We start from the raw sequence: 19,140 nt of genomic DNA, 5'->3' as shown, positions 1-19,140 counted from the left end.
AGGCTAATCTGAAAACAAGGCTCCCTAAATTTTATCAACATATCGAATGCGCGACCCGGGCTGGCAAAACCCCAGATCATTGTTATTCTAACTTCCGCGAAGCATATAAATCCTTTTGGAAAATCTGACCACGACTCCATTTTGTTGCTCCCAGCCTATAGACAGAAACTAAAACAGGAAGCGCCCGTGCTCAGGTCTGTTCAACGCTGGTCCGACCAATCTGATTACATGCTTCAAGATTGCTTCGATCACGTGGACTGGGATATGTTCCGCATAGTGTCAGACAATAACATTGATGAATGCGCTGATTCGGTTTCGAGTTTATTAGCAAGTGCATCGGTGATGTTGAACCCACAGCGTCAATTAAAACCTTCCCCAACCAGAAACTGTGGTTGATGGCAGCATTCACGCAAAACTGAAAGCGCAAACCATTGCTTTTAATCAGGGCAAGGTGACTGGAAACATGAAAGAATACAAACAGTGTAGCTATTCCCTTCGCAAGGCAATCAAACAAGCTAGTCTCCATTCGTCTGGGAAGGTTTTCCACTGACCGTTGGAACATTGCTGCAGGCACTTCCATTCAGCCACAAGAGCTTTAGTGAGGTTGTGCACTGATGTTGGGCAATTAGACTTGGCTCACAGTCAGCGTTCCAATTCATCCCAAAGGTGTTCGATGGGGTTGAGGTCAGGGTTCTGTGCAGGTCAGTCAAGTTCTTCCACACTGATCTCGACAAACCATTTCTGTATGAACCTCACTTTGTGAATGCATTTGGGCTTTGTCATGCTGAAACAGGAAAGGGCCTTCCCCAAACTGTTGCCACAAAGTTGGAAGCACAGAATCATCTAGAATGTCATTGTATGCTGTAGCGTTAAGATTCCCCTTCACTGGAACTAAGGGGCCTAGCCCGAACCATGAAAAACAGCCCCAGACCATTATTCCTCCTCCACCAAACTTTACAGTTGGCACTTTGCATTTGAGCAAGTAGAGTTCTCCTGGCAACCGCTAAACCCAGATTCGTCCGTCGGACTGTCAGATGGTGACGCGTGATTCATCACTCCAGAGAACGCGTTTCCACTTCTCCAGTCCAATGGCAGCGAGCTTTACACCAGTCCAGCTGATGTTTGTCATTGTGCATGGTGATCTTAGGCTTGTGTGTGGCTGCTTGGCCATGGAAACCCATTTCATGATGATCCCGACAAACAGTTATTTTGATGATGTTGCTTCCAGAAGCCGTTTGGAACTCGGTAGTGAGTGTTGCAACCAAGGACAGACGATTTTTACACACTACGCGCTTCAGCACTCAGCAGTCCTGTTCTGTGAGCTTGTGTGGCCTACCACTTCGCAGCTGAGCCATTGTTGCTATTAGATGTTCCCACTTCACAAAAACACCACTTGCAATTGACCGGGCAGCTCTAGCAGGGCAGACATTTGATGGAAAAGATGGCATCCTTTGACGGTGCCACGTTGAATGTCACTGAGCTCTCAAGTACGGTCCCTTCTACTGCCAATTTGTGTCTATGGAGATTTTATAAACCTCGATTTTATAAACCTGTCAGCAATGAGTGTGGCTGAAAATAGATGAATCCACTCATTTGAAGGGGTGCCATATACTTTTGGCCATGTGGTGTGTATTCTATCATAAGACAAGAATTAAAGCAATTTTTGTATTATCTAAAGTCTAGCAACCTTGCCAGCTGGCATGCCTGCTAAGCTAGTTAGACAAGCCATTCTAACTTAATTGATAGCCTGAAATGACAAGGTAGCTAGTTACGATGATCTAGCTGGCTAGCTAAAACAAACTTTATAAAATTGCTAGGTGGCTAATATGACAGAGAAACTTATTGTGACCACTGCACCCAGAACAGGTGCCGGTAGCAAAATGTAATAGAATTCCTAAATTGTTTAGCTGGTCCACACTCAAAAAAGAGATTCAAGGTACATTTTTTGTATTTATTTCATTCAAGGGTGGGTAGATAGACAAACGTTTCAGCCTTCGTCAGTGTCATCAGCAACCCCCCTGAAGGTGCACTTCTTTACGTCTTGCTTTATTTATTCATCAAGAAGGAATCAACATAGCTTGATCAAATTCATTTACAAACAGTCCTGCCCATCACCGGCAGCTAAAATCAGATGAAACGCTGTGTGTCACTCGACACTCTCTCCTCCTTCACTCATGATACAGTCTTCACACATATCTTTGCTCAGTGGTTCACCTAGGAAGGAACCACTTACCATGGAGAATATGGGGGAGGGGCATTGATTAGGATGCTGCATACACTTTCATCATGGTTTTCAGGTATTTTTATGGAGCATGTAGGAGAGACAATATGTGTGTGTCTGAGTGTGTGTTTGCATGTGTGTTTCAAAATGTGTGTGTGCCTCGTATACTATATAATAACAACATAACGATCTGTTTTGTTGTCTTAAACCTCAGCTCTATCTTACTTCCTGGTCATCCTCAGGCTCTTCCTGTTCCACATCTAAACCCAGAGCGCTGTGGCGAATCATCTGCCAGCGTGCCAGGGACTTCCTGTATCCATCTATCCCACCCCTGTGTTTGGGTCTGATCAGAGGGCTTCCAGGTCCTTTTGACATGTCAGTGTTCTCCATCTCCTCCCGCTCCTTGCTCTGGTCCTCATCCTTAGAGAAGGCTTGCACGTAGCGACGCATCTTTTGCACCAGTGGGTCGTTGCGATCCTCAACCCTGCAATGGAGATATTAAGAGAGTCATTATAATGTAAAGCCTGTATATGATGGGGATGGGGAAACACTGTTAACACCACCACACCTAAGACAGAGAGTACAGTAATAGGCCAGTTAGATGAAGTGTTGTTGTCTTACCGGAGGTACCACCGCTCCCCCAGGCCGTAGAGCAGTCCACACACCCCCAGCCGGGGCCACAGGCAGCGGGGCAACCTTCTCTCCAACATCAGGGTAGTGGCCACCACCTACACACAGTGAGCAGGGACAAAGGATGTAAGGATCATTAGAATGGCACTGATTGGGATGCTGTATACACTTTCATCATGGTTTTAAGCTATTTTTATGGAGTATGTACATTTTTTATTTGATGTAGGAGAGACTATGTGTGTGTGCCTGAGTGTGTGTGTGCATGTGTGTGTGTCAAAATGTGTGTGTGTGTGTGTGGCACACCTGTGTCCTCCAGAGCTCGTCCCTCTCCTGGGCAACTCTCCATTGTGTATCACTCATCATGGCTGTGAGCAGGTTGAGCAGCAATACGTAGGAGACCACAGAGAAGGTGCAGTGCAGCACATGGACAATAGGGGGCGTTGTGATGGTGTGGTCCACTGGCAGGTCTATCAGACCCACACTCAGCTCAAACTGGGAGAACAGCGTGATGGGGAAGGAGCGGTACGCAGGTAGAGAGTCTGGGTCCTGAGTCATATACACCACCCACAGGGCTGGGAGGGAGGGAGGGAGGGAGGGAGGGAGGGAGGGAGGGAGGGAGGGAGGGAGGGAGGGAGGGAGGGAGGGAGGGAGGGAGGGGGAATAACCGGCAAATAAAAATAGGAATTATATTTGGTTTAATACATTTGTACTATTAATATGGTTTTTGAGTTTCTCTTTTACAGAATGTACTTACGGGTGGAAAACCCTATGAGCACGATGAAGCTCAGCCACATGAACTTGGTCAGGTCTCCAAATATAATCTAGGAGGAAATGAGACAAAACACCACAGCAGTTTAATATGGGAATCAAAACAGCAAAACCATACATTCTACAGTAACGTCATGCTAATGCTTGTGTGTGTGTGTGCATTCACATGTGTGTGTCTGCTTCCCTTACATACCTTCTGTATCATGATGACGTAAGGCCCCAGCATCTGAAAGCCTCGGGCGAAGAACATAACATTGCTCCAGCCCAGCACCAGACACACAGCCATGACAACTGTTTCCCCCTGCACCCCACTGACCCTGAACACACACAGCAGCACCACCAGGAACGCATAGGCAATACTGGGGAGGAAACATAGGTTGTTACACAGGTTATAAAGGCTACATAGACATGACAAAACGCAACAACATCACTAGGTAGGTAATAAATGCTACATAGGCACCAAGGTTGACTTACAGAATGACATGGAAGGGCCCCCCCAGGGCCGTTTGTCCAAAGTAATGCTTGGCCCCTACTCTCAGCATATCTGGGACCTTAGGAATTGGGAATAACACAGATTATATTGACAGCCAATAATGTGATCTAATCTACAGTGTAAATATAAGTGACATGAAAAACTATTGGGTGATGTATGTTTTACCTCCAGTAGCAGAATAACCAGGGCACCCAGGACACTGATCATCTCTCCTGCCAGACGCAAGTTGTCCCCATAGGTCACATAACTCTCCTACAGGGACAGAGAACAGGGCACGTGGATCACAAAGGGTTCATATGAACACCTCTGATTGAGGTTTGCACACAGGCTGTCATATGAAGATGCCTTCATGTCTCTCCCACCTTCAGAGTTTTCTGCACGCGGATGGTTTTGTCCATGTCAGATACAGTGTAATTCTCTGGAGCGTCCTTTAGGGGGCGATACACACAACACAGTGTGAAGGTCCCAATGTACAGGAGGTACAGCAGCAGCAACAACCTGTACACAACACAATAATAACATCACAACATTAGACATAAACAAATGACAGCATCTCAAACACAACATCAGAACATGATCACTGTACAATGAGGGAAAAAGTATTTGATCCCCTGCTGATTTTGTATGTTTGCCCACTGACAAAGAAATTGTCAGTCTATAATTTTAATGGTAGGTTTATTTGAACAGTGAGAGACAGAATATCAACAAACAAATCCAGAAAAACGCATGTCAAAAAGATTATAAATTGATTTGCATTTTAATGAGGGAAATAAGTATTTGACCCCTCTGCAAAACATGACTTAGTACTTGGTGGCAAAACCCTTGTTGGCAATCACAGAGGTCAGACGTTTCTTGTAGTTGGCCACCAGGTTTACACACATCTCAGGAGGGATTTTGTCCCACTCCTCTTTGCAGATCTTCTCCAAGTCATTAAGGTTTCGAGGCTGACGTTTGGCAACTCGAACCTTCAGCTCCCTCCACAGATTTTCTATGGAATTAAGGTCTGAAGACTGGCTAGGCAACTCCAGGACCTTAATGTGCTTCTTCTTGAGCCACTCCTTTTTTGCCTTGGCCGTGTGTTTTGGGTCATTGTCATGCTGGAATACCCGTTCAATACCCATTTCAACACCCTGGCTGAGGGAAGGAGGTTCTCACCCAAGATTTGACGGTATATGGCCCCGTCCATCATCCCTTTGATGCGGTGAAGTTGTCCTGTTCCCTTAGCAGAAAATAATGTTTCCACCTCCATGTTTGACGGTGGGGATGGTGTTCTTGCTGTCATAGGCAGCATTCCTCCTCCTCCAAACACGGCAAGTTGAGTTGATGCCAAAGAGCTCCATTTTGGTCTCATCTGACCACAACACTTTCACCCAGTTGTCCTCTGAATCATTAAGATGTTCATTGGCAAACGTCAGACGGGCATGTAGACAGTGCCTTGCGAAAGTATTCGGCCCCCTTGAACTTTGCGACCTTTTGCCACATTTCAGGCTTCAAACATAAAGATATAAAACTGTATTTTTTTGTGAAGAATCAACAACAAGTGGGACACAATCATGAAGTGGAACGACATTTATTGGATATTTCAAACTTTTTTAACAAATCAAAAACTGAAAAATTGGGCGTGCAAAATTATTCAGCCCCCTTAAGTTAATACTTTGTAGCGCCACCTTTTGCTGCGATTACAGCTGTAAGTCGCTTGGGGTATGTCTCTATCAGTTTTGCACATCGAGAGACTGACATTTTTTCCCATTCCTCCTTGCAAAACAGCTCGAGCTCAGTGAGGTTGGATGGAGAGCATTTGTGAAAAGCAGTTTTCAGTTCTTTCCACAGATTCTCGATTGGATTCAGGTCTGGAATTTGACTTGGCCATTCTAACAGCTGGATATGTTTATTTTTGAACCATTCCATTGTAGATTTTGCTTTATGTTTTGGATCATTGTCTTGTTGGAAGACAAATCTCCGTCCCAGTCTCAGGTCTTTTGCAGACTCCATCAGGTTTTCTTCCAGAATGGTCCTGAATTTGGCTCCATCCATCTTCCCATCAATTTTAACCATCTTCCTGTCCCTGCTGAAGAAAAGCAGGCCCAAAACATGATGCTGCCACCACCATGTTTGACAGTGGGGATGGTGTGTTCAGCTGTGTTGCTTTTACGCCAAACATAACGTTTTGCATTGTTGCCAAAAAGTTCAATTTTGGTTTCATCTGACCAGAGCACCTTCTTCCACATGTTTGGTGTGTCTCCCAGGTGGCTTGTGGCAAACTTTAAACAACACTTTTTATGGATATCTTTAAGAAATGGCTTTCTTCTTGCCACTCTTCCATAAAGGCCAGATTTGTGCAATATACGACTGATTGTTGTCCTATGGACAGAGTCTCCCACCTCAGCTGTAGATCTCTGCAGTTCATCCAGAGTGATCATGGGTCTCTTGGCTGCATCTCTGATCAGTCTTCTCCTTGTATGAGCTGAAAGTTTAGAGGGACGGCCAGGTCTTGGTAGATTTGCAGTGGTCTGATACTCCTTCCATTTCAATATTATCGCTTGCACAGTGCTCCTTGGGATGTTTAAAGCTTGGGAAATCTTTTTGTATCCAAATCCGGCTTTAAACTTCTTCACAACAGTATCTCGGACTTGCGTGGTGTGTTCCTTGTTCTTCACGATGCTCTCTGCGCTTTTAACGGACCTCTGAGACTATCACAGTGCAGGTGCATTTATACGGAGACTTGATTACACACAGGTGGATTGTATTTATCATCATTAGTCATTTAGGTCAACATTGGATCATTCAGAGATCCTCACTGAACTTCTGGAGAGAGTTTGCTGCACTGAAAGTAAAGGGGCTGAATAATTTTGCACGCCCAATTTTTCAGTTTTTGATATGTTAAAAAAGTTTGAAATATCCAATAAATGTCGTTCCACTTCATGATTGTGTCCCACTTGTTGTTGATTCTTCACAAAAAAATACAGTTTTATATCTTTATGTTTGAAGCCTGAAATGTGGCAAAAGGTCGCAAAGTTCAAGGGGGCCGAATACTTTCGCAAGGCACTGTATGTGCTTTCTTGAGCAGGGGGACCTTGCGGCCGCTGCAGGATTTCAGTCCATCACGGCGTAGTGTGTTACCAATTGTTTTCTTGGTGATGATGGTCCCAGCTGCCTTGAGATCATTGACAAGATCCTCCCGTGTAGTTCTGGGCTGATTCCTCACCGTTCTCATGATCATTGCAACTCCACGAGGTGAGATCTTGCATGGAGCCCCAGGCCGAGGGAGATTGACAGTTCTTTTGTGTTTCTTCCATTTACGAATAATCGCACCAACTGTTGTCACCTTCTCACCAAGATGCTTGGCAATGGTCTTGTAGCCCATTCCAGCCCTGTGTAGGTCTACAATCTTGTCCCTGACATCCAGAGTTTGGAATCTGATTGATTGATTGCTTCTGTGGACAGGTGTCTTTTATACAGGTAACAAACTAATATTAGGAGCACTCCCTTTAAGAGTGTGCTCCTAATCTCAGCTCGTTACCTGTATAAAAGACACCTGGGAGCCAGAAATCTTTCTGATTGAGAGGGGGTCAAATACTTTTTCCCTCATTAAAATGCAAATTAATTTCTAACATTTTTGACATGCATTTTTCTGAATATTTTTGTTGATATTCTGTCTCTCACTGTTCAAATAAACCTACCACTAAAACTATAGACGGATAATGTATTTGTCAGTGGGCAAACGTACAAAATCAGCAGGGGATCAAATACTTTTCCCCCTCATTGTATGTGTTGTTACCTAAAGTAATGTTTTCCATAGAGGTTCCACTTGAGACTGACCAATTGCCTAACAGGAGTCACTTCCAGTATCCTCTTTGCCTGAAGTAGGAGATCATCATCAGTTTCCCTGTACTGTATATTACAATGTATCATGTTTGTGTTTTGTAATGTACTGTACCTCTCTCCTCTTGCTGCCCACGATGAGCTCAAGCACAGAGCAGTCGTCGTCGGCAACCAAGGAGTCGATCTCTGTGAGGTCATAGAGGTTAGAGGTCAAGGGTCCCAGGTTCCACTGGTTGATTCGCCTCCGATTGACCAGGTGCTGGAAGGCCTGGGAGGGACAGATATTGTTTCATTTTTTATGTTTTACTGTTCCCATGTCTCCCACTGTCCCCTTCTTTCTATCCCTCTAGCCATCCTCACCACAAGGTTGCCCTCCTTGGCAGCCAGTTTGAAGGGTGTTAAGCCATGGTAGTTGGGCACCATGTCTAGTGGCACAGCCTGGTCCAGCTCAATGTCACGTGCCAACAGCAGATCCAACACCAGGCATGCTATAGTCTTATTGGGCTGCAGGACCAGGATGTGGAGCACTGTGTTACCTAGGGGGGAGAGAAGGAGATATTAAACTGCTGAAAAAGGGAGAAGAGAGAGGAGAGGGGCAGGACGAGGAAAATAAAGAGGAATGTTTCATACCAATGGAGTCCTGGGCCCTGGTGCTGGCTCCTGCGTTGATCACCATGGAGATGATGTCCTGATTCCCCACACAGGCCGCAAATGCCAGGATGTGCTCACCTAAAGTAAAGCAAACGGAATCAAATAACCACATTTACCAAAATGCATTTTTCTACTCCTTACAGACCACAAACAATCATCTTACCATAGTAGAGCAGCCCTCCTCTTCTCTTCCTGAAGTACAGGCCTGTGACTCTGGGCGTGGCCACATCCGCCCCTTTACCAATCAGACTGCGGACTAGGTTAAAGTTCTGATTCACCACGGCAATGTGGAGAGGTGTCATGCCTGATTGAGAGCGAGTAAGAGAGAGAGAATATATGACTGTGTGATTAAATATCTGTGTGAGTTTTATGATATTATAGTGTATTTGTGTGTGAGAGTTTATGTACCAAGGAAGAGGTCAGAGGTCATGGGCTCATTGATGAGTTCAGGTGCTCCGTCCATCAGAGCTAAAGCAGCTTCCATGTTATCATTCATAACTGCCACATGCAGCGCGGTCTCCCCCAGAGCCCCTCTCTCAAAGATGTTAGTGGATGCACAGTCCAGAAGTTTCTTAATGCAACCTGCACTGTTCTCTTTGGCGGCAAAAAAGAGAGGGACGCCATTCGTCCTATGGGAGAGAGAGTGTGTTTGCAAGTTAAAATTCAAATGCTGCATTCATAACATGTTGTAATTATCAGCATATGACTGGGAAAAATTCACTTGAATGCTCCTCCAGCTGGTAATTACTAGTGGGAAACTGTCTATCATTTCTGAGCGCAGACTACTCCCACATGCTGAGCTCTGATGTCATATTCCACTGGGCACAGACATCAGTTCAACGTCTAATTTTGATTTACATTTGGTTGAGTTGTCAGCTATTGTGAATTCAACAGGAAATCAACAAAAAAATGTGGCCTTGTCATTGGAATGAGGTTAACTTCTTATGGCTGGGGGCAGCTTGGATGAATAAGGTACCCAGAGGTGCCCAGAGTAAACTGCCTGCTACTCAGTCCCAGAAGCTAAGATATGCATATGGATAGAAAACACTCTGAAGTTTCTAAAACTGTTTTAATTATGTCTGTGAGTATAACAGAACTCACATGGCAGGCAAAAACCTGAGAAAAAATCCAACCAGGAAGTGGGAAATCTGAGGTTGGTCGTTTTTCAACTCATTCCCTATTGAAGATACAGTGGGATATTGGTTATGTTGCACTTCCTAAGGCTTCCACTAGATGTCAACAGTCTTCAGAACCTTGTTTGATACTTCTACTGTAAAGGAGGGGCTCATAAGGGCTCTTTGAGTCAGGGGTCTGGCAGAGTGCCACAACCTCGTGACACTCGTTCACGTGAGAGGTAGCTTGCGTTCCATTGCTTTTCTGCAAACAAAGGAATTCTCCGGTTGGAACATTATTCAAGATTTGTTAAAAACATCCTAAAGATTGATTCTATACATCGTTTGACATGTTTCTATGGACTGTAACGGAACTTTTTGACATTCCTAGTGAACACGCTTTGTGAGTTTGGATTTGTTTACAAAACGCGCTAACAAAAGTAGCTATTTGGACATAAATGATGGACATTATTGAACAAAACAAACATTTATTGTGGAACTGGGATTCCTGGGAGTGCATTCTGATGAAGATCAAAGGTAAGTGAATATTTATAATATTATTTCTGACTTCTGTTGACTGCACAATATGGCAGATATCTTTTTGGCTTGTTTGGTCTCTGAGCGTCATACTCAGATTATTGCATGGTTTGCTTTTTCCGTAAAGCTTTTTTGAAATCTGACACAGCGGTTGCATTAAGGAGAAGTGTATCTAAAGTTCCATGCACAACACTTGTATTTTCATCAACATTTATTATGAGTATTTCAGTAAATTGATGTGGCTCTCTGCAAAATCACCGGATGTTTTTGGAACTACTGAACATAACGTGCCAATGTATACTGAGATTTTTTTATATAAATATGAACTTTATCGAGAAAAAAACATACTGTCACGGCAGTCGTCGGTGGAGGAAGAAGTGGACCAAAGCGCAGCGTGGTGAAGGTACATTTTCCTTTATTATGGAATGATGCCAACAAAACAAAATAAACAACCGTGACGCTTACGAGGGCCACTAACACAAGTGCCACTAACACAAGTCAACTACCCACACTGAAAGGAGGGAAAAAGGGCTACCTAAGTATGATTCCCAATCAGAGACAACGATAGACAGCTGTCCCTGATTGAGAACCATACCCGGTCAAAACATAGAAATAAAGAAACATAGAAAACAACACATAGAATGTCCACCCCACATCACACCCTGACCTAACCAAATAGAGAAATAAAACGTCTCTCTAAGGTCAGGGCGTGACATACACATGTATTGTGTAACATGAAGTCTTATGAGTGTCATCTGATGAAGATCATCAAAGGTTAGTGATTAATTTTATCTCTATTTCTGATTTTTGTGACTCCTCTCTTTGGCTGGAAAAATGGCTGTGTTTTTCTGTGACTTGGCTCTGACCTAACATCATCGTTTGTGGTGCTTTTGCCGTAAAGCCTATTTGAAATCGGACACTGTGGTGGGATTAACAATAAGTGTATCTTTAAAATGGTGTGAAATACTTCTACGTTTGAGGAATTTTAATTATGGGATTTCTGTTGTTTTGAATTTGGCGCCCTGCACTTTCACTGACTGTTGTCATATCGATCCCGATAGTGGAATCTCAGCCAAGACGAAATGCCCTTATGTTGATGACTTTTTCCAAATCCAATAAGTTTTCCATGTTGATTCAAAATAGATCACATAGATTTCTTGGGTTGAAATGAAGTGGAAACAACATTGATTTGCCAAGTGGGATACTAAGCCAGCCAGAAGAGGACTGGCCACCCCACATAGCCTGGTTCCTCTCTAGGTTTCTTCCTAGGTTTGGGCTTTTCTAGGGAGTTTTTCCTAGCCACTGTGCTTCTACACCTGCATTGCTTGCTGTTTGGGGTTTTAGGCTGGGTTTCTGTACAGCACTTTGAGATATCAGCTGATGTACGAAGGGCTATATAAATACATTTGATTTGATTTGATTTGACTAAGGAAATGACCCCGGTAGCAGTATTTTTGGCAGTTAAGTACAACAACAAAACATAATAAAAAAAATACAAATGATTAATAACCTCTTTGAGCTAGGGACAGTATTTTGATGTCTGGATGACAAGCATGGCCAAAGTAAACTGCCTGTTACTCAGGCCCAGAAGCTAGGATATGTCGATTTGGATAGAAAACACTCTACAGTTTCTAAAACTGTTAAAATAATGTCTGTGAGTATAACAGAACTGATATGGCAGGCAAAACTCGAGGACAAACCATCCAGAAAAAATACATTTTCAGCCCACCATTAATTCCTAAGTCATTTTTAATATGAAGGGAATACCTCCCAGATTACCGGTTTGGGTTTAGCCAGTTTGGGTTTAGCCAATCAGCGTTCTAAGTGAGTTCAAAGCTTTTGAACACACACAACTCGTTGCTTCCAGGTTATAATTAATATTTTCAGAGTTTCCAACTTGTAATAATATAATATCAACCAATACCGGACAGTCACTGTTATTTTTTACCAACAGGAAACTCACCTTTTGTTCTGCAGCAAAAAAGTTTCATCCAGCATCTCTTTCCACCCCTTCCTGTTCTGGAGGCGGAACCTAAACTGGCTCCACCAATGGTTGAGCTCACCTGGAGCAGATCTTGCCAAGGCCGGGGCCATCCTCTCATATGGTGAGTCTATTTGAAATGGCTGGGAGGAGAGAGACGTGCATGTGTGTGAGAGAAATTGAGTGTCAGAAACAGAGATGTCCTACCACCAGACTTAACTCAGAAAGAAATACATCCTTCTCCTTATGTACTAGGGACTCAAATCAAATCTAGAATGTGTGAGCTGTCAGCAAACTAACTGACAGATCACTTAGGTTTGCACCATTCCACAGACCAGAGCTGAACCTGAAACAGAGGTCCATATTTCCCCATTAATCCAGGCAAAGGAAGATGTCCACAATAACGTTGTTTTTCTCTATTCTATCCTATTCTAAACAGTTCTGTAAAACGTAAAAGGTAAATACTTATTGTTCCACAAAAAGAGTGCCTTTTGCGTCCCTTTGATATTCCAAGTAGAAATTGTGAACCAATATTGCATTTTAAGACCCTGTTATATTAAATGAAGTGCCCTTGACATTTAAAAAATATTTGTTACATTTTATTTGTTTTAGCAGACGCTCTTATCCAGAACGAATTAAAGTAGTCAGTGCATACATTTTGTACTGAATTCCCCCCATGGGAATCAAACCCACATCAACCCTGACGTTGCAAGCTCCATGTACTACCACCTGAGCAACACACGAAATGAACTGATACACTTCGAGAAAACAACCGCTCACGTATCCAAGATTGGATCCCAAATGTCACCTCGTAGTCTATATAGTACACGACTCCTGACCAGAGCCCGATGGCCCCTGGTCTAAAGTGGTGCTCTTTAACAGGGAATAGGGTGCCATCTGGGACAGCCTTAGAAAGGCCATTCTCTTCTTCTCTTATCGCTTTAATACATACCACATGGAGAATTCAATAAATCTGATTTTTTATATGAATAAAGACTTGCTAAAGTGCCCAAATTCAGTATTTTGACATGTCCCTCTGTGCCCCCTATGTGACTTCTAGTTAGATTGCTACCCACTTAACCCAAACATTTCTCTTAAGTTTTCGCCAAAGACATTTTTGAAAAGTATTATTCCTTTCATGTCTGTCCCTCATTTTAAGGTCCACCCTGTTGTGTGAACTGAACTCTCAATTCAAAATGGGTAAACTGTTCCTTTTAAAATGTTTTTTTTTTCTGAAGAAACATTTGACATCTAATAGTCAAATCATAGTGTAAAAGCAGGTGAGCTGGTTCTACTATTTTTGGCCATTTTGTGTTGTTTTGTGGTGGAAAACTAAGTGGGTCAAGCTCAACACGCCAACACTATTAACCATAGGTTGACAGGCTAGAAATGTTTTAACAATTACACTTTTATTGTGAAGCTTGTATTCAATTGCCACTCCCTGTTGCAAACAACAAGCTTCAGTTCTGCCTGTCTCAAGGGGATTGATTCATGGCGGATTTAAGATGAAATCATCAACCCTTTTACTTTGTCAACCCTGTTACTTTATTTGGCACCTATTATATTATTTTTTATTTTATTTTATTTTACCACTTGAGATGGCCCCCCAAAAATATTATGGCAATGTTACAATTTTGTGAAATCACTTTTTTTAAATCAAGTTATACTTCTCTAAAGGCACCGAATTGGTGGAGTGACTCACTTACCTTCTACAGAAGAAAACAGTTAGTCCTTTACTCCTAATTGGTGGAGTGACTCACTTACCTTTTACAGAAGAAAACAGTTAATCCTTTACTCCTAATTGGTGGAGTGACTCACTAACCTTCTACAGAAGAAAACAGTTAATCCTTTACTCCTAATTGGTGGAGTGACTCACTTACCTTTTACAGAAGAACACAGTTAATCCTTTACTCCTAATTGGTGGAGTGACTCACTTACCTTCTACAGAAGAAAACAGTTAATCCTTTACTCCTAATTGGTGGAGTGACTCACTTACCTTCTACAGAAGAAAACAGTTAGTCCTTTACTCCTAATTGGTGGAGTGACTCACTTACCTTTTACAGAAGAAAACAGTTAGTCATTTACTCCTAATTGGTGGAGTGACTCACTTACCTTCTACAGAAGAAAACAGTTAATCCTTTACTCCTAATTGACAGTCAGGTACTAAGGGAACATGCAACGTCAAGCTGACTTGAGAAAGAGAAGGATTCACAGGTGGGGATCTTTATATATGGAGAGGAGGTCAAGAGGAGGGGAGGAGGTCAAGAGGAGGATGGATGTCAGAGAGAGGAGAGAGGAAGGGGGAGGGAGGGAGGGGCCAAATGGTGGAAAGGAGTAGTAGTCATAACTTGAGCATTATCTTTTGGGAAGATCCATACTTTTATTGGAATCCTTTACCGCAGTATACTAAGGCTGCTTGACATTCTGCTAAAACATGTTGAACGTTAAAGACTGCTCTGGCCTTGCGCTTGACCGCCACACTCAGTTTACCTGGAAGATGTCCTGAGACTGGTCCACGGTCCATAGATCTCCCCCATGGCTCATTTTCAGCCCCTGCATCGCCCCCATGTAAAAATGTCAACATCATGACAGTCAACATTTTTTGGTCTTTATTCTCAGTGAACCGTTCAGATAACTGGTTCGAAAGTCGTCTACCTTTCAATTGTCTCAATGCTGGTGTGTAATCAAAAAGCTCACATTGAGGTGAGCTTATCTACCTGGACAAGTATCTGCTGATTCAGCTGTACGATCCTAACCTTACCTGTCAGGTCTATAGAAACAAATTTTGACTGGCTGTGATCTAGTTCAATCTACACTGAAACAAGAAATGTTCTTAAATGGTTCTTCTTTAGCTCTTAAGCTTCCTTGGAGAACTCTTGTCCGATAAAGAACCTTTGCGTTAAGTGTGGGGTTCTTGACATGGCATCTACAGTTCTTCGGAATTCTAAAAGGTTCTTGAATTGTATGGAAACCTGCAGATGTGTCCCTTTCATAGCACACAGCAAATTGGCCAGTGTTAACTAGTGTTGATTTTTCAGTGTAACATTTCTAGGGTTGATTCAAAAGTTACATTAACACTGTAGAGAGTTACATTAACACTCAGTGGCGTAAAATAACCCCAGTGTTGGTGTTAATAACCAGAAATATAACCACGCCTGTCATTATCACATTATCATATTTCCCAGCATGCTCTATTGAAGACAGAGTTTTTTTTCAAAATGTATGTTTTTTATGTACATTGATTAAGTCATCTTATGCTACTCAAATATAAATAACATACATTTTTATAAACTATTCCAATCTGTTACTTGGACTTATTGCACCCGTTACTGAAAGGGTTGTTTCAGTGTAGATGTTTAAGGCAGTCTCATATCTTAGTCTTCCCAACCCTGGCACCGTCAGTCATTCTGAATGCAGGTTGTGGGTGACTAAAATATTCAAATTGTTGCATATCACCACTCTGGCTGGATTTCAATAGGAATTACACATCACTTTGCAAGTCAGCATAATGTGAGTTCCAGGCCACTGTATTAGGGTAAAACTAGGCCCTCAAAATAAGGCCTTTTGAAATAGGTAATCTATTTTTTTTTAACAATGACAACATATTCACTTAGAATCCCCCTCGGTGAAGGCCACAGAACTGAAAATGATTGAATGCAGCAGCCACGTCTCGGTCACTAGCAAACACAGTCATGGGTGGTACTGGTAAGTAGTGATGTTACCTTTAAAACCGGAGCTCTGAGGAATGCATCAACATCGCTAAGCAGCTACCTTCAAAGCAGTGTGCCGATGCTTGTATCACTTTATCAGAAGTACTTTATCAAAGACACCCGAAGCTTTGTTTGGTCACCTGTTTTTTCAACCCGTGTGTTGCAGAAATGCGAGATCCCACTGATTTCTCGGTGGGTTGGGCTCTTTTGTTGATTCCAATCTGCTTTCAAACACTGACCTATTCTGGACACCGTACTTGCAAATATAGTTAGGATTTTGTACCAAAATGTTCACCTGATCGGTAGCTTAGCAAGTAGAGTAGGGAACTATGGAACATTCATGGATGTGAGGGTATGAGGTTGAATCCTGTTGTAGGCACATTAATTAGAAAATAGTTTTATTTGAAACCACACTTGGGTGGCTACTTTGAAGAGAATGCCATGAGTGTTAAAAGCTGTCATCAAGGCAAGGGTGGCTACTTTGAAGAGAATGCCATGAGTGTGAAAAGCTGTCATCAAGGCAAGGGTGGCTACTTTGAAGAGAATGCCATGAGTGTGAAAAGCTGTCATCGAGGCTAGGGTGGCTACTTTGAAGAGAATGCCATGAGTGTGAAAAGCTGTCATCGAGGCAAGGGTGGCTACTTTGAAGAGAATGCCATGAGTGTGAAAAGCTGTCATCAAGGCTAGGGTGGCTACTTTGAAGAGAATGCCATGAGTGTGAAAAGCTGTCATCAAGGCAAGGGTGGCTACTTTGAAGAGAATGCCATGGGTGTGAAAAGCTGTCATCAAGGCAAGGGTGGCTACTTTGAAGAGAATGCCATGGGTGTGAAAAGCTGTCATCAAGGCAAGGGTGGCTACTTTGAAGAGAATGCCATGGGTGTGAAAAGCTGTCATCAAGGCTAGGGTGGCTACTTTGAAGAATCTCAAATTTAAAATATATTTTGATATGTTTAACAGTATATTGGTTACTGCATGGTTCCAGATGTGCTATTTCATAGTTTTGATGTCTTCACTATTATTCTACAATGTAGAAAATAGTAAAAATAAAGAAAAACACAAATGAGTAGGTGTGTCCAAGCTTTTGACTGGTATGGTAAATTATGGCGACATTTTGTGATGTTTTTGGTCGGTTTGGACTTCGGTGAGTTTTTTTTTCAGCTGTTCGGGCACACCAAAGAATGTCTGAAGGCAAGCTGAAGTTCGGAGCCAAAGTTTACGCCCTTTCATTGGTGATTGGTCAACAGTAGGGATTCTTCAATAAAGTCTTTGTTGTCGTTCAACATGAACCTTTAGCTCCCACTTCCCTATTGTGTGATAGTTATTTGTAATGGCTGTCAATGGTTTTACATTTGTTCTTAACTAACTTGCCTAGTTAAATAAAGGTTAAATAAAAAATAAACAAATCAAATAAAACATGCCTACATGCCCCCCAAAATATATTTTTTATTCTAAAATACTTTGAATGATAAAGAGACATTTTAATAGGAAAAAAATGTTTTGCCCCCAAATGTGGGGGGTGTAGGTGGGTAAAAAAATAAATGCAAAACCCCCCAGATCAGCCAAACATAGGTCACAGGATGGAACTCACCACAAATGAACCATGGGGAACCAGGAATATGACAGAATCGAGAAAACAGAAATATACTGTAGAGTGAAACAACCTTATCTGAGGGCTGAGACCATGTTTGTATGCAGCTTTATTAACGCAATGATATATATATATATCATTTTTTACATTATTTGCAAACTGACTCTGTTGTTGTTTTTGTCGCACCACTTTGCTTTATCTTGGCCAGGTCGCAATTGTAAATGAGAACTTGTTCTCAACTGGCCTACCTGGTTAAATAAAGGTGAAATAAAATAAAAAATAAAATATGTGACACATTAATGCCAAAATAACATGCAAAACAGACAAGCCCCAAAAAAGAAAACACATTTATTTATTTGTATTTATTTTTTGCTAAAAATGTGGGGCTCAAAACATGAATGACGGGTGTTTTGAGCTGTACTGAGGACTCGTGAGCTCAATCCGTCCATATAACAGCTATAATATTCTTCTGCATTTGAATATTTATGCAAACCTGGAGATTACACCAAGTAGGTGTCAATCTCGCCATAGGATTGGCTACTTTGCACCGTTTGGTAGGGTTGTCTCCCCAGCTAGTCTGCTGTAAATTGAAAGGACATAGGCAGGCCAAAAATAATCCATTTAGAATATCTAAGACTAGCGAATTAGATCGAGATGACCTTCTCTCGCTAGCCAGACAGCTAACGTCAGCTAACCAGCGAAAAAGCTATGGGTAAACAAACAGTTATCTAAGTATAATACGACAGCATAATCAAAATGACACTGGTTGCCTATGTCCTTTCAATTTACCGCAATATTTACCGCAATATCCTAATATTGAAAAGAGTCTTGTAAGATATACTGGTGCTGAGAAATAGACATGAGAGTAAGAAGTGCGACAACCAACTCCGGTCTCCCCTACACATGATAACCTTGGGAATATTTTGCAGAACAGGAACAAGGAGTTGAGAATGAGAGGAGTTTTTCTTTTTTACTTTAAGTCTCTAGATGAGTCATTTACATATAGATATTAGATCTTAATTTGATGAGGTGAAATGGACATGGTGGTTGTGTAAGAGGCCCTCAGGTCAGATCCTATCTGATGCCACCAGATCTGGGAGACAGGTGTCTTGTCCTCTCTCTAATGCTGAAGTCAACAGATCTCCAACAGATTCAGGTGAAATGTGCTGATCTGTCTATTCCTATCAGACATGGGGGAACATGAAGTTCATTCTGTTTGATGGAAAGGTTATAGTGTGGATACTTTTCTGTTTTATGTCAAATAGGTTTACGGTTAGGGTTAGAGTTAGGATTTCAGCTGTAAGTGCAATGAATAACCAAAGTATTTCTTTATCTACTTCTCCAGAGTCAGACGAGCTCACGGATACCATTTCTGTCAATCCAGCATGACTTCTGCCACGTTCAAAACAACTGGATCCTCGGAACTGGAAAATATCAGACTTCCGTGAGTTCAACACAACTCAAAAAAATACATTTGGAGCGGTCATCTAACTAGGAATTCCAAGTTGGGAACTCTGGCCTCTTTCTAGTGCTCCGACCTGAAGATCACTGACGTCATGATTCAATCTTGTTTTTTTCCGAATTCCCAAAAATCACAGTAAATCCAAAGAATGCCGGACTTTGATGA

General features: G+C 42.2%; 1 protein-coding gene across 1 annotated transcript; it reads right to left on the bottom strand.

Annotated features, from left to right (window-relative positions):
- Positions 1–2,382: 2,382 nt before the first annotated feature.
- Positions 2,383–14,416, bottom strand: ecac (epithelial calcium channel; the record flags this gene model as incomplete). Its single annotated transcript, NM_001124455.1, is given in 16 exon segments — positions 2,383–2,705; positions 2,843–2,949; positions 3,155–3,423; positions 3,606–3,672; positions 3,813–3,978; positions 4,094–4,170; positions 4,278–4,364; positions 4,475–4,610; positions 7,891–7,970; positions 8,050–8,202; positions 8,295–8,470; positions 8,565–8,663; positions 8,749–8,889; positions 8,994–9,214; positions 12,198–12,358; positions 14,328–14,416. Coding segments are annotated over 15 exon segments (2,184 nt in total). The 5' UTR covers positions 12,329–12,358; positions 14,328–14,416.
- Positions 14,417–19,140: the final 4,724 nt, after the last annotated feature.

This window comes from Oncorhynchus mykiss, chromosome 2 (assembly GCF_013265735.2).
Source record: "Oncorhynchus mykiss isolate Arlee chromosome 2, USDA_OmykA_1.1, whole genome shotgun sequence".
Taxonomy (NCBI): Eukaryota; Metazoa; Chordata; class Actinopteri; order Salmoniformes; family Salmonidae; genus Oncorhynchus; species Oncorhynchus mykiss.
This window is presented reverse-complemented; position numbering and strand designations above follow the sequence as displayed.